Source organism: Aythya marila (assembly GCF_965140915.1).
Source record: "Aythya marila genome assembly, chromosome: 5".
In the NCBI taxonomy this organism is placed as follows: Eukaryota; Metazoa; Chordata; class Aves; order Anseriformes; family Anatidae; genus Aythya; species Aythya marila.
The window spans coordinates 4,244,144-4,265,602 of NC_139046.1; the positions used below are offsets into that span (position 1 = coordinate 4,244,144).

The 21,459-nt window shown below is 44.8% G+C and overlaps 1 protein-coding gene across 1 annotated transcript in view; it reads left to right on the forward strand.

The window, feature by feature from the left end:
- The first annotated feature begins 456 nt into the window (after window positions 1-456).
- Window positions 457-21,459, forward strand: part of PELI2 (pellino E3 ubiquitin protein ligase family member 2) — a 75,614-nt gene continuing 54,611 nt past the window's right edge. Inside the window, exon 1 of the mRNA XM_082760843.1 lies at window positions 457-646. Within this exon, the coding sequence (XP_082616969.1) occupies window positions 570-646 (77 nt within the window). The 5' untranslated portion in view covers window positions 457-569. The remainder of the gene's footprint in view (window positions 647-21,459) is intronic.

Sequence of the window (21,459 nt, forward strand, 5' to 3'; positions counted from 1 at the left end):
CCAGTTTTGTGCTGCACAAGGCCTGGTGATGGCGGGACATGAGACATGGGACCATGACGGGACGGCCTGAGGTGCCTGGGGTTGGGATGTGTGGATCTGGTGATCTGGGGCTGTGGGCTGTGCGGGATCCTGAAGGGATCAAGTCCCACTGGTGATCCTGCGACCAGAAGGGGATCTGCACCCCCCACACCCACAGTGCGCGGCCCCTTTAAGCGCAGCCCCCTCCCCTTTACTCTATGTTTACATAACACACCGCGCCCGTACCACCACCACTCCCTGAGAAAAGGGGGGGGGGGGAGGCACCAGCACCTCCTTCAAACCCCACCCCCTCAGCGGGCGGCGAACGGGCGGCCGCGTCGCTCCTCCCCCTCCCCCGCACTTGGTACGCCCCGCGGGCGCTCCCCCCCCCCTCCCCCGGGGTGTAGTGGCCGGCGCCGGGCGGCCGCGGGCTCAGAGCGGGGCTGGGACCGGCCCCGGCGGGAGGGGGGGAGCGCGCAGGAGGAGGAGGAGGAAGGGGAGGAAGAAGAAGAAGGGGAGTAAGAAAAGGGGCGAGACCTCGCGGCGCCCCCATGTTCTCCCCCAGCCAGGAGGAGCACTGCGCCCCCAACAAGGAGCCCGTCAAGTACGGGGAGCTGGTGGTGCTGGGGTGAGCTGCGGCTGGGGGCTGGTTTTTGGGGAGGGGGGCTGCGATGCTTCATCCCTCCTTCATCATCATCATCATCCTCGTCCCACCCCCCCCCCCCTTTATTAATTTATTTGGTTTTATTTAATTTTTTTTTTCCTTCGCCGATGCTGTGGGGGGGGTGGTTTGGGGGCTTTGGGGGTCGTGGAGGGATGGGTTTGGGTTGGAGATGGGGGTTTTTGGGGTCGGGGGGGTGTTTTTAGGGGTAGGGTTACATGGAGAGATGGTTTTGGGGTCAGGGAGGATGGTTTTGGGGTCGGGGAGATAGAAACACTCAGGTTTCCAGCCCGGTGCCCCGTGCGAAGCGTTGTTCAGCCTCCCCCAGGACCCGTGCCAGAGCTGCTGGGAGGTCAAAACCTTGATTTTTTTTGGGGGGGTCGTTTGGGCTGTTTTTGTTGTTGTTTTGCTCGAGCGGTGCCCTCCCGAGCTGGGCTCGCCTCTGCAGAGCGGCTGCTGGGGTGGCAGCGAGGCGAGCGGCCAACCTTTGGGGATGCTGGACGCTCCTCGCGGCGATACAGGTCAAGATACAAGCACAGGGGGACAACGCTCAGCTGCCAGCAAGAACACAGCGTCCAAAGACTCAAATTTAACTAATTTTAGTTTAGGAAGAACGCCCGTATCAAAGTAAACCTGATAAAGGAGCGATCTCGCTGTGCTAACTGCGAAAATGGAGGGTCCCCTCAGCTGGGCAACGCCGTCGCCGACAATAAAGTCTCGGCATAACGCTGAGTCTTTAATTACAGCGGAGCCCGAAGATCGGTGTTGTGCTGCAGAGGCTTTTTTGTGCACAGCTGGAAGCGTTTTCCTTTCTGTTGCTTGCCTATTTTTAGCCGCCGTTGAAAGTACAGAAGTATGAAATGTTTTGGCTCTGGTCTCACCATAGCAAAGTGCGGCGTGCTTGGTGTTTTTTTTTTTTTTTTTTTTTATTATTATTATTTCTTTTCATATGGAAATGCATCGATCTCTGGCTTATCGGCTCTGCCCAAGGTCTTGATCTTCCCTGCAGCGTGTTGAAACACGCCAATAAAATTTAAATAAACTTCCGATCGCCGAGCCTAGTTATTATTTGCCTATCAGCTGTTCCCTAAAGCTACCGAGCTTATATTGCCCAGGTATTGCATGTAATTTAAAAAAAAGACAGAAATCTTCTCATCCTTGTAGTAGGAAGCCTGTGAGCTGGCAGCTGAGTGTGTCTGTGCCCGGTCTGCCTGTGTAGCCTGCAATGGGACGCGGCGAGGCACTGGCTGGCACGGTGCACTGACGTGGTGTGCTCCGTGGAGGTGATGTAGAGAGAGGTGGAGGTGATGGGGACGGTCCAGGGAGTGCTGTGACTTCGGTGATTACACTTGGGTTGGTGTTTTTGACGCTTTTGGGGTTGATTGCCACGTTTCCCATCGGATGTTTTAAATGGTAATGCCATAAATAAGACAAACTTGCTCTCTTCTCTCTTTTTTTTTTTTTTTTTTCCTTTGGTGACTCAATGCTTGTGGCTGGGGATTCTTGGAACAGCTTAAGCATCTGTTCAGTAGCATTTAAAAAAAAATTATAAATACCTGTTTTGTAGTTAAAAATCTTTCAATCTGGAGTTCAGTGTAGATAAGACAGGATAAATCTGCTCTGCTCGTCAAAGGGAGACCGAGACCCATCAACTGCAAAAGCTTGGCCTTGCAGCTCTTGTTGTAACTGATAGCATGACCTCACAGCTAATTTGACCAAAAAAAGTTGTTCTGAGATACTTTGGAGTGTTTAAAAAAAAAAAAAAAAAGTGTTGGTTGTGATGCTGATGAATAACTTCTGTCTTGAGCTGTGAGACCTTTACACTGGGTGGGGGAAAATGATGATGAACAAAGAAATTGACTGAGCTGGCAAAATGCTGAGAGCTGGGTTTTTAGGATAATAAAACTTTCCCTTCGTCTTCTGCACTTACTCTGCTTTAATATTAAAGATGATTCGATGCTTGGTGTTGACATCAAGGGGGAGGTATCCCCTGGTGGGTCTCCCACCTGGACACCTTGCTGAGTTGTCTCGTGGTGGCTGTGATCCTGTCTGTGCTTTGCAGAGGGTGAATCCAGGTGTCTGCAGTTGGTCATTGCAGCAAATGTGCTTCTAATCACTTCCCCCAGTAGCCCGTTACGTGCTTTCTGTAAGTGCTGTGGCAGTCCGTGTTTGGTTAAGGTTTTGCTGAGGTTTACATAATCAATGCTGTCGCGAACAAACCCCGTTTATATAAATCAAGCCAGGCAGGTCAAGATGGCTGGTAAAGAAGAGATCATCTGGCTGTGTACATCTGCTTGTAGCATCATCTGTTCACAAAAGGCTGTGGATTTCTTGAAGTAGAAACACTTGGAGTCTTTTTTTTTTTTTTTTTTTGAGCATTATTTGAAGTTCCTTTGAAGTAGTATTCCATTAAGTGCTTATTGGGAAGGAGATGCTGAACACAGGGTGTCGTGGTGTTAGGGAATTGTTTGGTGTGCCTGGTCAGAGACTCAGGATGGGTCAAGGTTTGGCTTTGGGCTGGACAAAACCAAGCGGCTCCCTCAAGTTGCCTCTCCTGTGGCCCACGGCAGTGTGGGCATGGTGTTCACCATTGGGTTTGTGGCTGCTGCTTGCAAGATCTCTGCCTTTGGACTATGTCAGCACCTACCTTAGGCCGTGCATGCACCTTTTGCAGGCTTCTCCAGCGTTTCACGGTGTTGGTGAGCAGCTGGGACCTCTCAGGTGAGCGGTGTGGGCAGTGGGGTCAGCTGGAGGAGGAGCACCAAAGCAGCACGTGTCTTAGTGGCTGAGTTCTCTCGCAGTGAAAGATTTGAGCCCTGACATTAGATGAGCTGAGTTTGGTGTCCTGCCACCAATTCTAGGGGTTTCTGAGCAGTGTTTGTGTGCAGGTATGATATTTCTCACTAACAAACACTCCTGTTGGCTATTCCTTAGCAAGGAGGTCCAGCACGTTGAGGGAAACTTTCTTACAGACTTCGTGGATTTTGCAGTATCCAATCTGAACTTTATTTTGCAGAACAAAAATAAGGATTGTCACTCAGTCTTGTTACAGTGGCCACTTTGAAATCTGTCAATATTCACGTATAAATTTTCATTGCAGTAAATGAATGAGTGAACTTGTTAACAGGGTTGCCCAAGGAGCTGCTGTGAGTTATTCTGCAGCTCTGTTTGGTGTGGGCCATTGGACATCCTTGGACAAAGAGACTGCAGCTCTGCTTCAGTTTAACCTTCTTCAAAAAATAAAATTCTGATTTATGTTTACAGCGATAAATTCGATGATAATCTTTGGCAAGTTCTGATTGATGGGCTGCTCCGTACTTTGAGCAATTTAGACTTGAAGCGTGCCTTTTGTGTTAATCTGAAGGGACCTTCATTTTTAGACTCTTCTTTCTCACACCGGCTTTTTCTGACTGATCAGAGTTCCTCCTTAATCACTACCTTCGTGATGAGCTAAATAAAGTCCTTTAAGTGTTTCCTACTTCCAAGTACGCTTCCAGTTGTTAAATTATCTGTTTGGCTTTTCTTAGAACTCTTTTGTTAATCTTCCCGACCTGCACAGCAAGAAAAGCTGCTGCAGGGAGCCAGCAGCTCTGTTGGGTGCAGGAGCATCATTCTCTCTGCTCGTCCTTGGTGTCCATCTCCTTCTGCTTACGGTGAAGGCAGCAGGAGGAGTGGTCCTGGCTTTTGCTGCACTTGCTTGGGTTTGCTGCTGGACGCGAGCCCCGAGGCTTTGTTTTCGTGATTCTTGTAATTTTCTTTGCCATGCTTTGCTGTATATATTAGTGAAACCGCTTCGGTACCCTGGGTTCTGCTTTTGAACCGTATTTTTGACTTTTGAACCTTATTTGGAAAACGTACTTCAGGCTTTGTTTAAAGGACAGCATAGCAAAGACTGGTAGCCACCCGTTAAATGTGTTCAAGGTCACGATTCTCCCAGGGAATCATTTGCTTCGGCAGTCATAGCTGGAAGGCTGCTGTTCTGGAGAAACCGATACATAAATGTGTGTGTGTGTATTTGATATTGATGGTGGCTTCTTGGGCACCTTTGAGCTTCGATGCTGTTAGATCTTAGATGCTACATATCAAGAATGTGATAAGTGCCAGCTCAGAGCTTGTGGGGAGATTAATCAGACACCGGGAATATTGTGTCTGAATAGAACATGAACTGCGGGGTAGGAAAAAAAATCGCAGGAAAGGTTACATCCGAGGAAAGATGGGTGGATTTTTTTTCAATGAATTTATGTATGAAAGCTGGGTAGAGCAAAGGTTGTGCTTCATTTACACTGGGAAACAAAACACATCCCAGTGAGTTCTCTGTGACTGTCATGTTCCTTGGAGGACTTCTGACTTTCTCAGGTTTGCAGGAGTGCAGATCTGTGCTCAGCTGTCGGCTGCATTCACAGCAGCTTGGTCCTGGTGTAAAATCAGAGGGCAGGAATCTCAAACTCAGGAAGTTAAGATCCGTGTAAGTCGAAGCAAATCACAGCATCAAACATCTGTGGGTTTAATGCTTGTTATGGAGGGAGGACAAAAAAAAAAAAGGGAAACCGGGTGCATTTGGGAAGCTAAGCTGTAATCCCTTTGGCATGTACAGGCAGTAGGTCACATGTAGAAGTAGAAGACAGTTTGTTTATTTTTTTAAATATGGAAAACAGACTGTTTACTCCGAGTAAACAAGTATGATAAATGTAAGGCTTTGTTGCCTCTGCCTGATGCACTTCCCATGCAGAGCCAAATAACTGCGCCTTTCCCCCCTTGGCAGAACCAGGGCTTCATAGTTTCCATTTTCAATTGGAATTTATAAATGAGGAGATGCTATGAAAGTCCACTTGGCTCTACTTAAAAATGTGCCTATAAAACCAGGAATGACTTTCTAGGCTATTAAGATTTGTTTTTTTTTGTTGCTGAAAGCAGCATCTTGTTGAAGCTATTTCATGCTCCATCTTAACAGCAGGCTGTTCTTCAACTGTGATTACAAGGTTGCTTGAGAACAGATTTTTCCTAAGAAGTCAGGAACTTTTTATTATCCAGTTCAAACGAAATTAAGGCTGTTTTATCCTCATTTATTATCGAGTTAATGCTGCCCTTTAAAGCGCTTAATTCTTGTTTGTTAGTAGTGATAGCACACGTCAACTCGATGCTTTGGGAAGATGCAGCCTTCTTTCCTGGTACTCCAGCCTGTGTGAATGGAGCGTGGCACTGAGCCTGAGCACCTTGCTGAAGGTAGGGTTTATCAGTGAAGAATGCCAGCAGAAAAAGTCTTCCAGCTGTTTGCAACACACCTGTAGGCAAAAAGATGTTAAGGTGGGCTGAACCAGCCCTTCCCTTGTGTCATTTTTTTGCTTTCTGGTGTTGCCTACACGTGTTTTTGATTCTGGATTTGCCTCCTGTCTGTGACTAGTATGGGTACAAAGCCTAGTCTTATAAAGGAGACACCTCTACCACATTGTACAGTTGGCGCTATGTCCTCACGTTTAGCAGGAGTGCTGCTGGTGGTGTCACCCAGGGTTGTTTGGTTATTCTGCACTGTCCTGCATGTGGCTCACTTGTCCCCGGTCAGCAAGGCAAGTGAAACTGGGGAGGATTCAGTCTGAGTGCCCAGCTTCATGCAGAAACTCTTGTGTCCAGGTGTACTTTGTGCTGTCTGATAACCCTAAATCTCATTTCCATTGAGGATAATTTTTATTTTATCAAGAAATTTGCTTGGTGTTTGCTCTCGCTCCTTTCCAAGGTCAGCAGTGAAAAGCTCATGTGAGGTTTGTCCCAGCTCTGAACACTGAGGGACAGGAACAGGGATGCAAGTCTTTCCAGAAAAACTTGGAAGGCAAAGCTACTCACTTTTTTTTTTTCTTTATAAACACTTAATTCAGTAAGTGGTGGTCTCATGCCATTCACTTCTACCACCTGCATGTGCTAATGCTGTATTGGAGGGGTTCCTCTTTTCTTTTAGCTGACTTGTTTCCCTTTGGACAAGAAGCTGTTCAAAACTTTATACTTTAAGTAGAGGCTAGGATATTCCATCAGTTCTTTCTCTCTCTAAAGTCTGTACTATTCCTGGGTTATTTCTGCTGAAGCTCCTTTTATTCTTTTTAGCAGGGAAGAGTCTGGCCACTCTGAATTAGATGAAAGGTTGTTTCCATGCCTACGTAAATGTGTGCCGCTTGTACCAGGGCTCCTTTCTCGTGTTTACTATTTAACAGGTCTTTGCTTCAGTGAGGTGTGAAACTCTTCTTTAGTTGGTAGCTACTTGTCAGTTCTTGCAGAGGAGTGACAATTCTCCTTTTATTTGTAAGGTAAATATTATTTATTCTCATGGTTTAAACAGCTACCAGTAGAGCTTTACGCAGTTTATTACTGGGTCTGGAGATCATCATGTCCTTCAGGTACTTTGGGGTGGGGGACTAATTTGTAACTTCTCTGGCAAGCTGTAAGTAACTGGGATTAGACTTTTATAATCCTATTACTCAGTGGCTTGGGACAGGCCTTGCTTGACCACCAAGCAAGGGCAGGAGGGGCTTCCAGAGCTGCAGGTGAGTGTGCTGGGCAGGATGATAGCGGGAGCAGTGCTGTCCAGCTCTGGCACCACATCTTACATCCTCCCTGGGTGATCAGATGTGCCCTTTGTGTCATATCCCTTATACATTTAGCCTTGTAGTCTGGCTGCATGTGTGGGTACTCTCACTGGGTCTCTGTACTGCTGAAATCTGTAAAATTGGCAAGTTTCTGGCTGTGTGATTTAGAAACAAAAAGACTGGGGCAGCAAGGGGAGGGAAGGGTGGCAGGCACAAAGCTGTCTGTGGGGTTGTTGTCATGTCACAATGGGCACCATAGCTCAGGGGGTTCAGCAGGAAGAGTCACCTATCTTTTGGGGTTTGGCTAGCTCTTTTGAAATAAATGTCTTTCCTACTAACCCCAGCCACAAGCAGCACTGGTTGACTAAGCTGATAACAGAGCGTAAGGTGCAAGACACACAGTCTTTATAGGAAAGCTTCAACGGCATTAATAGCAATGTTCAGAGTCTCTGAAAGCTTGATACCAAAGGGCTGTATGGTCTGAGAATATGGGGTTTTGGTACAGTTGGGTTATCAGTGGTGTGTGAACAAAGTGGCACTGGACTTGCATTAGCTGGGTGCAGCACTTTCTTGTTCTGATTAGTGCAACTTCTGTGCCTAGCTATAGGGCCCTTCTGGGCAGGATGGGTGAGCATTGACTGTTTGCACATAAGGTTTGTTCAGTTCTTCCAGGGCTCGACTATAAGGTCCCATAAGGTCAGCCAGAAGTGTGTGTGCTGCTGCTTTATAGGGTCAGTTATTAGGTCAGAATGAAGAAAGAACAATTTGCCTGAAAACTTTCCTGTTTCACAACAGAAGGGCTCTATAGATGAAATGGATTATAAATGGTTGTGAAAGTGGGTACAGGCAACATCTACAATGCTTCAATTTTTATTTTTTTATTAAAAGCAAAGTAATTTAGAGCTGAGCTTGATTAGGCACGATGTGAAGGTGCTGACTGCTGAGGACCTGTTAGGCACGCTTCTCTCGATAGCAGCTTGTTCCACTGGTAGGCAGGGAAACTGAGCAAGCCCTGTCTTGTGCTGCTGGAAGGGATTTATTCTGGCTGATTTTTCCCTATTTAATAATATCATCTTTAATATAGGGCTTAAGCACACCGTATATCCTGACCTAATACTCATCTGCCATATCTTATTGCTTATGTTAACGACAACATAGCTACATGTCTGACTGCAGCAGTTAATTGTGTTAAGCAGAGACAAAAGCAGTCATTTGCACAGTGAGACAAATCCCTGAAATGTCAATTTATTGTGCTGCCTTCCCAGAGGAGTGGGGACAGGCAGGAAAACACAGATAGCTGACAGCGTGTTAAAAAGGAGAAGGCCTAAAAGCATTAGTCCTCTCCTTGAGTACTGTAATGCTAACTAATCCCTGTTGTGAAATTCTCCTTTCCTCCTTGCATCCAGTGAATTGAGGACAAAGGAGAAATGGTGGCATCATCTTTCTCTGATTGATAAACAACACTTTTGAGAAGGCAGTCATGTCCAAGTGTAGTGATGTGGTTAGTAGGATTTCCAATTGCTCCTCACCTTAAAATATATATGCTGCCTTCATTTTAGGATCCAGTAAGTTGATAAATTGTCACGAAAGAACTTTATTCTCCAAACTCAGTGGCTTTAGTAATGCTTAAACAAACAGGTAAGCTTCAAACTCACGAGGTATATCCTCTTAGGGCATATAAATGTCATGGAAAAAGACAAAGTGATACTGACTGTGAGGACAATTAGTCACTATATAAAAGTAAACTAAACAAATCGAAGCATCTAAAAGCTTAAATCTCCTTTTGCATATTCCAAATAAACTGGAGAGCAAATGTGCAAACTCTCTAGCACGTGCCTTTAGGAAGAGTGAAAGAAATGTTTAGTCTAGACACAGAAGTTAATGGGCTGAAACTTTGATATAAGCACAGCTGTAGTTCTTCACGCGGAGCAGCACGACTTTATTTTGATTGTTGCTGTCTGATCTAGTAACGGCGTGGTTGTAGTCTTTGAAACAGAAGTAGTGTGCGTGTGCTTTTGTAGGAAAAGACCGGACTGTTGAAAAGATACCGAGAGATATACAGTTCCCAAACATCCTGTGGCAGGGTTCTGCTCATCTCTATAGATCACCATGTATTTGAATGGAACATTAACTAATAAATCCAAATGTTCTTCCATTTGGCTGTTCTTCCAGCTCACCTTCCTCCTAGTCCGCACTCTGCCTCTGAGAGCAGACAGCTGTGAAACCCAATGCCTGGGTTCAAAAATCCCTTTGGCTTCAGAGGGGAGCATTTTGGAGCAGTTAAGGTTCATTATCTTGTAGTAATTGCCCTCACCTTCCTGCTAACAGGCATGTAAGACGTTGTTTGAATTATTTTCTGGATCTTAACACTTGCTGGAATGGTTTCCTGGCGCATCAAGGGGTGAGTAGTGAATTCACAAGTTTCATGTGTGGCCTCTTGTCGCGGCCTGTGGCCAGCGGAGGTTGCTGGGCCTTGCTGCGTGGCTGTCCCTGCTGGTAGAGCAGCGCTGGGGACAGGATTTGATCACGAGTGTTTGTTAATCCGATTCTGCCACAAGACTTCATTAAATGGGCTGTCAATACCTCAGAGGCTTTTGGCAAAAAGTACCAGTGAATGAAACCAATTGATCTTAGGGCCGGTCTACGAGGAGGCAAGCGTTGGCTGACACGAGCGGCTGAGTGCCTTCATCCATCGGAGCTAAATCTGGAGACAGAAGGTTGGCAATAGCCAAACACATTAAGAAAGCCATGCAAAAGCACTCCTCTTTTGTCTTTAGCTGGTCTTCACTGGAGTAAGGAGAAGCCTGAAGCATGAGAGGCCCCTTCACGCACTGCTGCCCACAGGACGGTACCAGCGTTATAGGAACTCGCTGCCTGTGCAAGTTGCAATGCTCCAGGCTCTCTGACCAGGGTGAGATTTCCCTTAGTGTCTGGATGAAGCTGCTGGTTTACAGACTGCAAGCTGCTCTTTTGTTTTTTCAGGATGTGCGCCCTTTTTGTCATCAATTCCAAAAGGATTTCTTCAAGTCACTATTTTTGGTATTGAGCCCCTGCACCCATTAAAAGACTCTGACAGCGCTTTCCCAAAAGCACTCCAAATGTGCTCCTTTTTTTTTTTTTTCAGTCTAAGAGGTAATTAAGCCTTTCTTTGCTGTGTTTCCACAATCTGCTTGCTGTCAGAGCAGAAGAGCCTTAACTTCTGACTTCTGTTTTATGCCTTCCTTTCAATGTTTGAATACAAAATACTGTTGTTATATTGCTGGCTCAGCCTTGCCTTATCTCCTCGGTTGCACAATCACATTTCCAGCTGTAATGCTTGCATTAAAACTAGATATATAGCCTTTAAGTTGTGAGTTTACAGTCTGCAGAGGCGTGTGTAATATAGCAAATACCTTTCCATGTAAGGATTCAGGAAGACTACAAAATATAAAGTACAGTTCCTTCCCTAAGTAAAGCTAGGGGTTTAAGTGATTAGCAGGGTCTAAGTCAAGCCCAAGGTACCCTCCTAGTTTATTATGTGTGATGTGACCTTAAATTCAATGCAGGAATTGGCCTCTGATCATATGTTGTGACTTTGCACCTTAAACTTCTTGGAGAAAACTGGTTTATATTAAAGCTTCGCCTACTGGAAATCTCTCAGCATAGAGAGAACAACTGTAAAATAATACTCTGTTAAAGAGGAAGCGGATCTTTCTATGGCAAAAATGATTTGTTCTTTCTCCTCTGGGCATTTTGTAGGCAGTGCAGGCAGGAAGGAAGGAACTGGATTTGGGGTTGGCTGGATTCCAGCTGCAGGCTCTATTCAGACCCTAGCCAGCTAGAATATGGGCTGATCTGTAACTTTGGGGCAGGGATGGCAGTTTGAGAAGAAACAGCCTCGGTTTTGTGAGCTGACGAAACTTGCTGTGAATGTGTCAGGTGGTAAAAGCATGCTGCTTTGTGCTGCGTGGAGGTAGCGAAGTGCATCACAGATCAGTTCGTCACGCGTAAGTCAGGGGAGCAAAGCAGTTGAGTGAAATGAGTAAATGAGTGGTAGGCGCACACGTGATGCTTTTTAATATCCAGAAAATAAGCGTATTCATTTGTAAAAGTGGCAGCTGGTTCATGAGAACCAGATGTGCTAAGTGACTTTATGCTTCCCCCCAGCCCCTGTTGCCACCGTTCTTACTTGTGCATGAAGTAGGCGGATTTGATGCGAGTGACTGGAAGTAGTCTCATGTTTGCTTACGTGAAGGTCATTTCCCACCTATATTCATGATTAACTTAATATAAAGAGCATTATGGTTAGGGATAACGTGAAAACCTAAACGTTCTTTTTTTTTACTTCTCCTACTCCTAGGTGTTAAGTATGCTCTTGCCATTTTTTGGAGAAAGGGGAATTTTGGTTATGCACAGGGCTATGCACAGTGTGGCATCATAAAATATACTACTCATAGCTGTTGTCAAAATAATAATAATAAAAAAGGTACAGCATATTGCACTTGACAGGACCACTTTAGTTTTTTTTATTTTTCTGTTCCTTGTTTTTTGTTTGCTTTGGGGTGAGGAAGAGGGAAAGTCCAGATGCTGACGTGATACATTTTGGTTTGGAATAAATTAAGCTTACGTGAAGTGTAGAGAAATTCTGTGGAGGTGCCTATTTCAAACTGATCATTGTGTTTGTAGCCTCTAGAACTGCTTAGGAATATTAAAGTGGTGTGAGACGAAGTGTTCAAGGCTCTGATGCTACAGAGGGCAGACGTGGGGTAGGGACAGAACTGGGTAAGGAGGTTTAGGGTGATGACCCAAACAGATGGAGACAGCTATGAGGTAGCTGCTGTTCCCTGCTGCTAGAGGACTCCGCACCGCAATCTGCTGGCACTGCTGGCTCCCTGTTGCAGTCATTTTCCATCTGCCTCTGATGGACGCTCAGTGATTTACTGGAAGAGGTAGTGGCAGGTGAGGGCTGCAGTCTGTAACTGGAAACGAGGTATGTCATTGAACAGATTTTATTCCAAAACCTCCCTACGCTGTTTGGGCTCTATTAAGGAGAGTGTAACATAAATCAGCCCCCCACGCCCCCCTCCTTTGTTAGACATCAGGGATCCACGTGCCCCTGTTTGCCTCGCTGCTCAGGAAGAAGTTCAATTGGAGCTGTCACCGTAGTAGACAAAGAAGGAATCCAACTGCAAGACATGTTACCCAGAGGAAATCATGCTTTGCTGCCTCCTTGGCTTATGAAATTCCTCGGTTTTGATTGTTCTGTGTCACTATCGTTGCTTCACCTCCACTGCTTGTAACATTTGTGGGGTGTCAACCTGGAGTGAATGGGGACGAAGGAAGATGTTTGTCACTGCAGCTATCTGCTGTGAAGAGGTCTGGGTGCAGAAGCGATCCCTACAGGCAGCCTGGGCCACGCCATGAGGTCTGTCCCAGGTGGCTGTGAAGGAAAAATTCAGCACAGAAAATGTGTTTGTTGTGTTTTATGTGAAAGTCAGCATAGTGCCTGCCGATGGAAAGTATCGGCGGTAGCAAATGGGTTATTGGAAAAGCCTTCAATAAGTGTTCTCAATGAAATGCTCAGTGCAGAGCCGAGACCTTGTGCTGGTATGTGCTTTTGTTTTGGATCAGCTCACCTCTGCTTTTTCAGTGGAAAATGATGTACCCGGAGAATAACCGAGTGTCTGTTTTTCCTGGAGAATCAGCCTTTTGGAGACATTCTGAAAACAGTCAGAAACTTTGGGAGTTACAGATAATGTCTCGTGTAGTTCAGCAGCCTCATCCTTTTGCATCTCATGTATGAGCTAACCGAGATTAGTAGTCTGTTACTCAATGTAAACCTTACATTTTCTGCAGGGCAAAAATTGGAGTAAGTGCTTGTAAAACAGGCCAAAAGTCCCAGAGGAGAAGTTTGTTTGGGATTTGTCCAAATATGAGTGTTTCTCTAGCAGACTTCAGGCTTATGTTGTAATGGGTGGTGCCAGGAGATGGACTTGAAATATCTACAGACTGAAGATACTAAACCAGGCTAAGACGTGTTTCTGTGCATCTTTCTTATTTTCTAACCCACTTGGTGGTAGAGTGGTGGCATCTCTCGCACAGGAGATTTCTACATAACGGAGGCAAATGCTGTAGCTCTTTCCTGTGTTTTTGCTAGGGATTTTTTTGATAGGGAGGAAAGTGAAACAGTTGTGGGAGAACTTTACAGATAGTGTCTTACAGATATAATGTCAAAATTTTGACAGGGTAGCTCTTTTGACAGAGTATGCTCTTTTTCTGCAATAAACATGCAGTATGTTTAGGCGGGCAAGGGAGAAGAGGTAAAAATGCAGGAATCTGTCAAACGCTAAGGTATGTACAAGTACATATAACCTATAGAGATGTGTACATGTCCTCATGCACTGGCAGGGCAGTTTGTGGCATTTCTTAGCATCATACGTTCCTCTGGTTAGTTGGAAACAGCAGCTCATGGGCCCAGGTGCCCTTACGGAGATTGATGTCAGGTAGAAATATTTGTGAGGGCAACAGGGAATCTCTTGAGCCAGTCAGCTGTAACCAGTTACTTGATTTCTGTGTCCCTGAACTAGATCTCTTCAGGCATGCTTTGCTGGAGAATCCACTTCCAACTGCATTCTTGGGCTCATCAGCTTTGATTTCTAAGGCTGAATTTCCATTTGGCTTGCAAATGCTGCTTTATGTCCTGTAATACTGTTTGGGATTATAGCCTGTACTTTGGGGAACGCTGCTCTAAACAGATCCTCTGTATTCTTGGTCTGGTTTGCTATTTAGTGCTCCCTTGCCTTTAAAATCAAAGAAATCGGGATAAATAAAGAAAAACATATGGGGTGGCTTTTTTTAAAGCTGGTCAACAAAAATACTAGTAGTGTGCTGCCTGTGTTTGTGGGCGTTGGCTAAGAAAAAGAGACTTCCAAAGGAAGAAAAAGAAAGGACTGTATGTGGTTTTAGCTTGTTTTCTGTTCTACAAACCCTTGTGCTGCTTGTGTGCGTTACTTCGTATCAGCTGGAATGCATAAATGCAGGTTTTCTGAGACTTCACGTTGTAGAGCCTAACCAGAAATAGGCACTGCAGATAAACTAAGTGAAAATTGTGGTCCTCCAAGAAACTTAGCAGCTGCAGAGCCTACGGCGTGGCCGTAGGGTTTTGGTGGTGGCATCTGTGTATAAACAGTTGAGCACAGTTAGCTTGTGACTGACCCAGCACGTGTCTCGCTGCATCACTGACAGCGGCGTGCCTTCCCATCTGAAGATGTGAGCACTACAAAGCCTCCTGTCCGAGCAGTCATCGACCGGACTGCAAGAAGCTGTGAATAGGATTCTTCTAAAGATCAGGATCTGAGCTTCTAGAAACAAAAAAAAACTTCAGGCATACATCATTTATGTGACTTTGATTCATTCTTAGTAAGTGTACGCAAATGCATCGTAATTCCGAAATATTTATGGGGTTTGTCTTCTGGGATCAAACATCTGTAAAGGTTGGGTGTTTATTTAACGTAACGTTTTGGGAAGTCCTCTTACGGGAAGAAAAATCTCAAGAACTTTGCGTTAAGGTGTAAGACTGCAACTCTTTGCAATTATAAAGCTATATGGAATCCAATTTGTTTTTTCTGATCAGCAGTAAACATCTAACAGCCTTGCAAAGTCTTTTCCTGGTTAGAGGTGACTGATTAACTTTGTTATAGATTATGATAAAAAGCAAACGCCCAAGGATGCTGTGAATTAGTAAGCTGTCAGGGTATTTTAATTCTGAAGAAGATATATTGAAGTCTAGCTCTCTGCACTAGTGCACTGTTAATTTCTGCTCTATTAAGACTTGGGGTGGAAAAAAAATAATCGTAGCTTCAGCTCTGCAGCAATGCTTGCTTACCTCTGCTGAGGTTTGATCTTTACATCTGCCTCATAAAATGCCTGCTCTTGGTTTGTATTATTTGGAGAACACGAATTGGAAGGACAGACCTCTGGCAGTAACACAATATTACATGCTGAAGGTAACCGTGGAGTGAAATCTCAGCTAGGTCAGCGTGTCCGCTCCTACCGGGCGGTGGTGGAGAAACACTTCAAAATGCATCCCGTTGGGGAACTTCCAGCGTGTGGATCTTGCTGGGTACTGAAGGCAGAAAGGAAACTCCTTGTTTTTTACCTTTGCTTGCTTGTTCCAAGCCTGCTCGGAGCAGCCCATGCAGTAGACTGCCTTGCCTTTGGCTGTGCCGCCCTGGCAGTCAGCGGTGATGCAGCACCAGGGATATTGAGGAAGCTGCTGTGTTAGGAGAGGCTGTAGCGTCTGCAAGTGCTACGCAGGAGGAAACCCAATTACTTATTTTCTAGTCCTGAGGCAAACATTTGGGGATCTGTTAAGCAGCTGGGATTGCAGAGGGAGCCGTGCATTTGTAAGGCTGTCTTCCCTGGGAAAGGAAGAGGGATGTTGAAATTGATATGATTTGACATAAACGTTGCGGGTCAGGATACGGGAGCTGAGTGCTTCACTTTCTATTCAGCGTGCTGCCTCTGAGCTCACCTAGATTCATGAAATGGATGTAAATTTTCTCTCTTCCTCTGTGCTAAACGATACTGGAATGAACCTGAAAAGATTCTTGTCATGCTTGAGTGTCTGAAAAAGCTGTAAGTAAGAGACCCCGCAACTTCTTGTCTGCAGAATCACAAAAATATTGCAGCTGCTTGTGTTTGGAGGATAAGCAGAAGTGATAGCTTTCTTATTTCAGTTATAAAATGTGAGCAGTCAAATAGTCCTTGATAGCGTTTTAAGGGGAGCATTTGGCAGTTTAGGAAATGAGTTGTCTGAGTTGTGCCTTTGGGTTAATGGCCCAAACGATGCTTTGCATCCAACGTAGCTTCTCCGTAATGCTTAATGCAGTGCAGTTGCAGACACAACACGATTTTATTCCTCTTCATTCCTCAGACTAAAATTTGGGCAGTTTGCTTTTGCTCCTTCACGTATGTATGAAACACAGATGGGTTGGGAACGTGCTTGGGATGTCAGGGCAGGTATATTTCATAGTCTCTTGTCCCCCTGCGTTACGTAAAGTCTTAATTTGTTCTAATTTTGCAACTTCCAGCCATTTTTGATCTGCTATTTGAGACTGTAAATTGTTTCCACGTAAAACTGCGTGGGTCCGACGTCTGGTGTTTTGGTTAAACAGACTTCCCCCTTTGCTTCTTTTCGTTCTCATCAAAACCCAGCTGTGCATTGTACTTTTTCCTTTTGAAAGGAATTTTGTGTTTATCTGACTGGCTTTGAATGGAGTGAAAGCTAGATCTGGCTTTATCATATCTGTCTGCGTTTAGTTGAACAAAACGCTGTATCAAATAATTTCAGTGTTGTTTGGCTAGATTATAGATAACTCCCAGATGAATAGCGTTTTCTCTAGTACGAGAGATTTGGGGTTGGAAAGAAGATTCCTTAAACACGCTGCTTTGCCCACCTTTTATGCTCCTTCAGCTAGAAGAAAAAGCACGCTTTGAAATGAACTTGATTAGTTTATACCCTGTATTTTGCCGTGCACTGGGATTGTTGGTTTTATGCAGTGGTGAATGGTTTTAGTTGACAGCCTGGGAGATGGGCTTAAAGCGCTGAAGGAAATTGCCTCCTTGTTAAATGAATGCTGGGGGGGAGCAGTAAAATGCTGGAAATAAGGATTGTTAAGGAAGTCATTATGTGGAAGAACTGATTCTCTTACCCTTTGCTTTCTAGAAAGAAACCCCCTTGCATTCTAATGCTTTTCTGGCATATTATGTTGGAATTGGGATAATAGTGTCTTAAGTGGATATCAAGTCTTGGTGTGGCTGTTTTTTTCTTTTTTTTCCTACTGAAGGTAGCTGCTCTTTTTCCCTGCTAGCCAGATGGCTGTGGATGACTGCTAAGAAATGTATGATGTAGGTGCAGCTATACTCGTTCCTGTCTCTGGCTGTAGTATTTATCTGGGCTGCTTGGGTAGGTTTTCAGCTATTAAGTTGTTTGAAACAGTCAGGCTATTTGACTACTTTATTTGAAGCTCATCCTGAGGCTCTGGTCATCTGCATCAGCATGTTCCTTTGGGCTTGTGAGGGGTATGAGCATTCATCAAACTCTTGTGCTGTTTGTATTGGTGCCTTGCCTATAGAAATCTATACAGCATGTATCCTCCACTGCTGATTCTTGAAATATTTATTTCCGTGTTGTCAACAATACATGCAGTCAAACATCTTTATTTTTTTAATAATTAACGTTACAATGGCAGTTGAAATGTCTACAGAAACATGTCTTTCAAAGCTGTGACAAAGGTCTGCTGTCCTCGGTTTCGCAAGAGTGGAAAAAAAGCAAAATATTTTCCAGAAAAATTATCTGGGACAAGTAACAAACCACTTGTTAAGCAGAATTTGGTCAGAGTTTAAGAATTTTCTGAAGTTCCTCCTACTGCAGAAGAAATGTGAGATCGCTTGCACAAGTGTCAGAATCGTGGGTTTGGTTAAAACCAGTCTTTATATGTTAAATAGAAAATATAAATATAGTTGCTGTGATAAAACCTGACCCCTGTGCCCCTCGTTTGGGACTGGTTGCTTCTGCCACTTGGCTTCTGTGTTTGCGTGCTCTGTAGACTCCTTTCAGCATCAGGGAGGGGGGAATATCAAAATGACAGGGGCTTGGGCAGCTTGAAGGAAACTGAATATGTAGTGCAGGTAAAGCAGATTAAAAGCAGCTCTTAAGAGATTAACGTGGCATTTGTAAGCCAATAGTACCCTTTAACTTCATATAGAGGTTGAAATGTATATAGATCAGGTGCACATCTTCTTGGGTTGCCTGTATTATGTAAGCTAACCGTGCAGAAGGATTAGTCAGGTGTATTTTCTTCCTTAAAAAGAAAAGAAAGATTTTTTTTTTTTATGATTATGATCCTCTAATCGCTACGATGGCAGGGTGATCCTGCTGCTAGTGGAGGGGATGTGCGGAGGAGCCGTGCTCCAGCTGAAGAACCAGCCTATGACTTGATCCAAGCCATGGTGTGCCAGCTCCTTTCATGACTTTATGGGGTGGGGGGATTGGGAAGAAGCCACAGCAGCCAGAGAAAGGTTCTTTCCCTGAAGAACCAGAAGGGCACCCAGTTCTGTGCCAGAATGCTAAAGGAGAAGCAAGGTCACCCTGGAGAGCCCCTGCCACCTCCCACGTGGCTTCTCGCAGTGTTTTCGATAGATAAGGTTCAGCTTAATCTTGAATACCCTGGGAAGGAGGGAAGTAGGTTCTAGCATATCTGATGTGTTGCAGGTGGCTCTGAAAGCGTTTTTCACAGTGTGCCACGTGTTCTGCTCATCCACACTTCTCTTTCTGATCAGAAAGAGGCTGGCTGCATTTCACCATAAAAGCACAACAAGCCAAGGTGGCTCCTGGGTTCTTAATGGTAGCAGGAGCAATCACCACTATCTTTTGGACTGTAGTTAAAAAAAACATTTGTAAAGGTCCGTATCTATAGCAGACCTTTCAAATAGTCTCAGTTTGAGTAAAAATATCCCCTCTAATCACTAGCCAGCCATGCTAACTCTGACAGTCTGCCTAATAATTACAGGGGTTATCAGGTCAGGCTGCATTTCACTGAGCCACTGCAGCCTCTTCAGAGGCTCTGGGGCTGTACGGGTAGCACTGAACTAGGCAGCCAGTCCTAAAACCTGGTGCTGGGGACCAGAGGCTTGTGGTGAGCACACAGGATTGATCGCTGTGCCAGCAAGTGTCCCAGAAGTACTGGAGAAGGGAACGCTTTCTGAGGTGTTTTATAGGGGTAGAATGACTTCCCAATGCAAGTTACAAGAACAAATATTTGTCTCGGAGGGGAAAATGCGGATTATAGCCATGAATAACTATTCCGACATACGTTTCTCAGGGATAATCAAGTTCACAGATGCAAAAACATTCCCTTAATTGGGGAAAGAGATGAGATTATTTGGGACTTCAGAACTTGCTTGTTTGGATTTTCTTGCTCTACAAGAAGACTGCTTTATTAAGCTGCTCTGCTGGTACAGTGATCAGGAAGCATTTATGCCTGTAGAGATGTCATAGCCAGCAGAGCCCGAAGTGGGACTATGTGCCTTTTGTTTAGGACTTCCTCCGAGGTTGCTTAAACCTTGTCTTGGATCCGTGGCCCTTGTTAATCAAAGGATGGAAGCCTTCATCTTACCCATGGGTTGCTTGATGCTATAGCTAATAGTAACGAATTCTACTTAAAGCTACTTCAATTAGTGCTGTAACTTCTTAGAATCTTTTATTTCAGGGAGAAAAATCAGATGGGAATCAAATCTTCTAGCACATGAGCCTGCTGTAAAATGGAAAAGAGAACAGGTTATTTAGGTTCCTTGGTGGATATGGCAGGGAGAACAAGAAGCTTGCTTTGACCTGGATTTTCCTTGTTGCATGTGTGGAGGAAAGTTGTAACTCTGAAGATGTTGAAGTCCTAGGACACATATGTTGAAGATACACAGAACACTGTTTGCACGGTGGAGAGGGCTGGCTTCCCAGATTAACCAAAATGTTAACAGAAGTGTTGTAGATGGACTGGATCAAGCCCTCAAGTTGGGGATGGACTGGGTGATGTCCTGCAGTTCTGTTTAGCTCCATCTTCTGCCTTCCTGTGACCAGCAAGCGGCTGTTTGCTTTCCCAAAGCTCCACATGGTAAGAAGGGAAAGGTACCTCTCTGGAACACAAAAGAGAACAGTCTTTGGGCAGTCTAGGCTCCTTGAGTTACCTCTGTGGGTTGGAAATAGCTCGACTGAGAGTGCTGGGGATGTTGGCAGTAGTACCCTCCTTCCCACCTCCCAGGAACTTCTGCATTAGAGGGTTTTCTTGTAATCTGTGGCAGTCATCTGTGAAGCACTACAGTGTTTCTTAATCAAGAACCAGTCCTGCATGCACTGCCAAAACTTCAATCAATATTATTTTTAGAAGGAAAAATAGAAAATCCCAAACCATTCAAGTTACTATGCTGAAACAGTACAGTAGTTCTGTGCACAAGATGAATTGTTCAGTATGATACAAGGGGGTGGTGTAAAGAATGAAATATCAGCTGTGGAATTACCTAAAAGGAAATGTAAGTTCATATATTTTGCTGATGATATTCCCTATATTGAAATTTTGTTTGCATTTTGATATAAACTAGCATGTGGACTTCCTTTTTTTTTACTTGTAATCTATGTTCAAGAGTAAAAGTTGGATGCTTCAGCAGAAGAGGGCTTTCCAGTTGGTCAGGACTCCAGCCTACAGTTGTGAAAAGCCCTGCTGTTGGATATTGGCAAGGGGAATGATGTCTCTTTAGACTTACAGCCTTGTAGATGTCATAACTGTAGGCTCACAGCACTGCCAAAGGAATCTTTCTCCTGCCCACTGTGCCTTTTTTTCCTCTTGTTGCTGCTCTAAGTGCTTCTGTGGCCTCCCAGTGAACTGGGGAGCAAGATATTGATGTGGTTTAAAACTAAATTTAAAGCATGAATCTGGTTTTCTTTCCAATTCATGTGAACCAGGGAGAGAAGCTGGGAACAAAATAGCAAATGAAGGGTGGGACCGCTGCTTTTGGCTGCGGTGTTGGCCCACACCAGTTCGGTGGTGGTTTAAAATAAAAGCGTAAGCCCAACCTGACTTTTTGCTCTGTGCTGAGCATCTACTGCTGTACGATACCAACCACAGCATCAGCATGTACTTAAAAGGAAAAATTCACTCGAGGCTGACTTGACAAGGAAAGCTGTTGCTCATACTTCTGTGGCTTTGTTGCTCAGCTCAGCAAAGGATGTGCTCTGGGTCAGCTGCTGGAAGCTGAGGCTCTGAAACGGGATGGTTTTCCCTAAAAATGGTGTATGCAGTGGAGCCCTTGGTATTTGTGAGGAAAGCTAGGTGAAGTCGCTCCTTTTTGCCCAGGGGAAGTATTACCAGTGAAAATTGCTACCTGATCTGTTGTGATCTCCTGGGAGGTAGGTTGCATAAGTATGAAGAAATGTTTAAGTTTTACCATAGTTTGTATTTTCATGGCATTTTAAAACTTGGCTGCAAGCAGCAGTTCTGTGTGTGGTAGCTAATAGCTGTTCTCCCTCATCTTGAGGGTGACTTCCCTGAATTGAAATTAAACTTTTTTAGGTGCAGGTCAAGATTTCTAGAGCTCTTCCCCTAAATTTCAGGGGTCTTGCTTAGCTCCTTTTAAAAGGAGAAGGGGGAAAAGAGAAAAGGAGAGCGGGGGGGACTC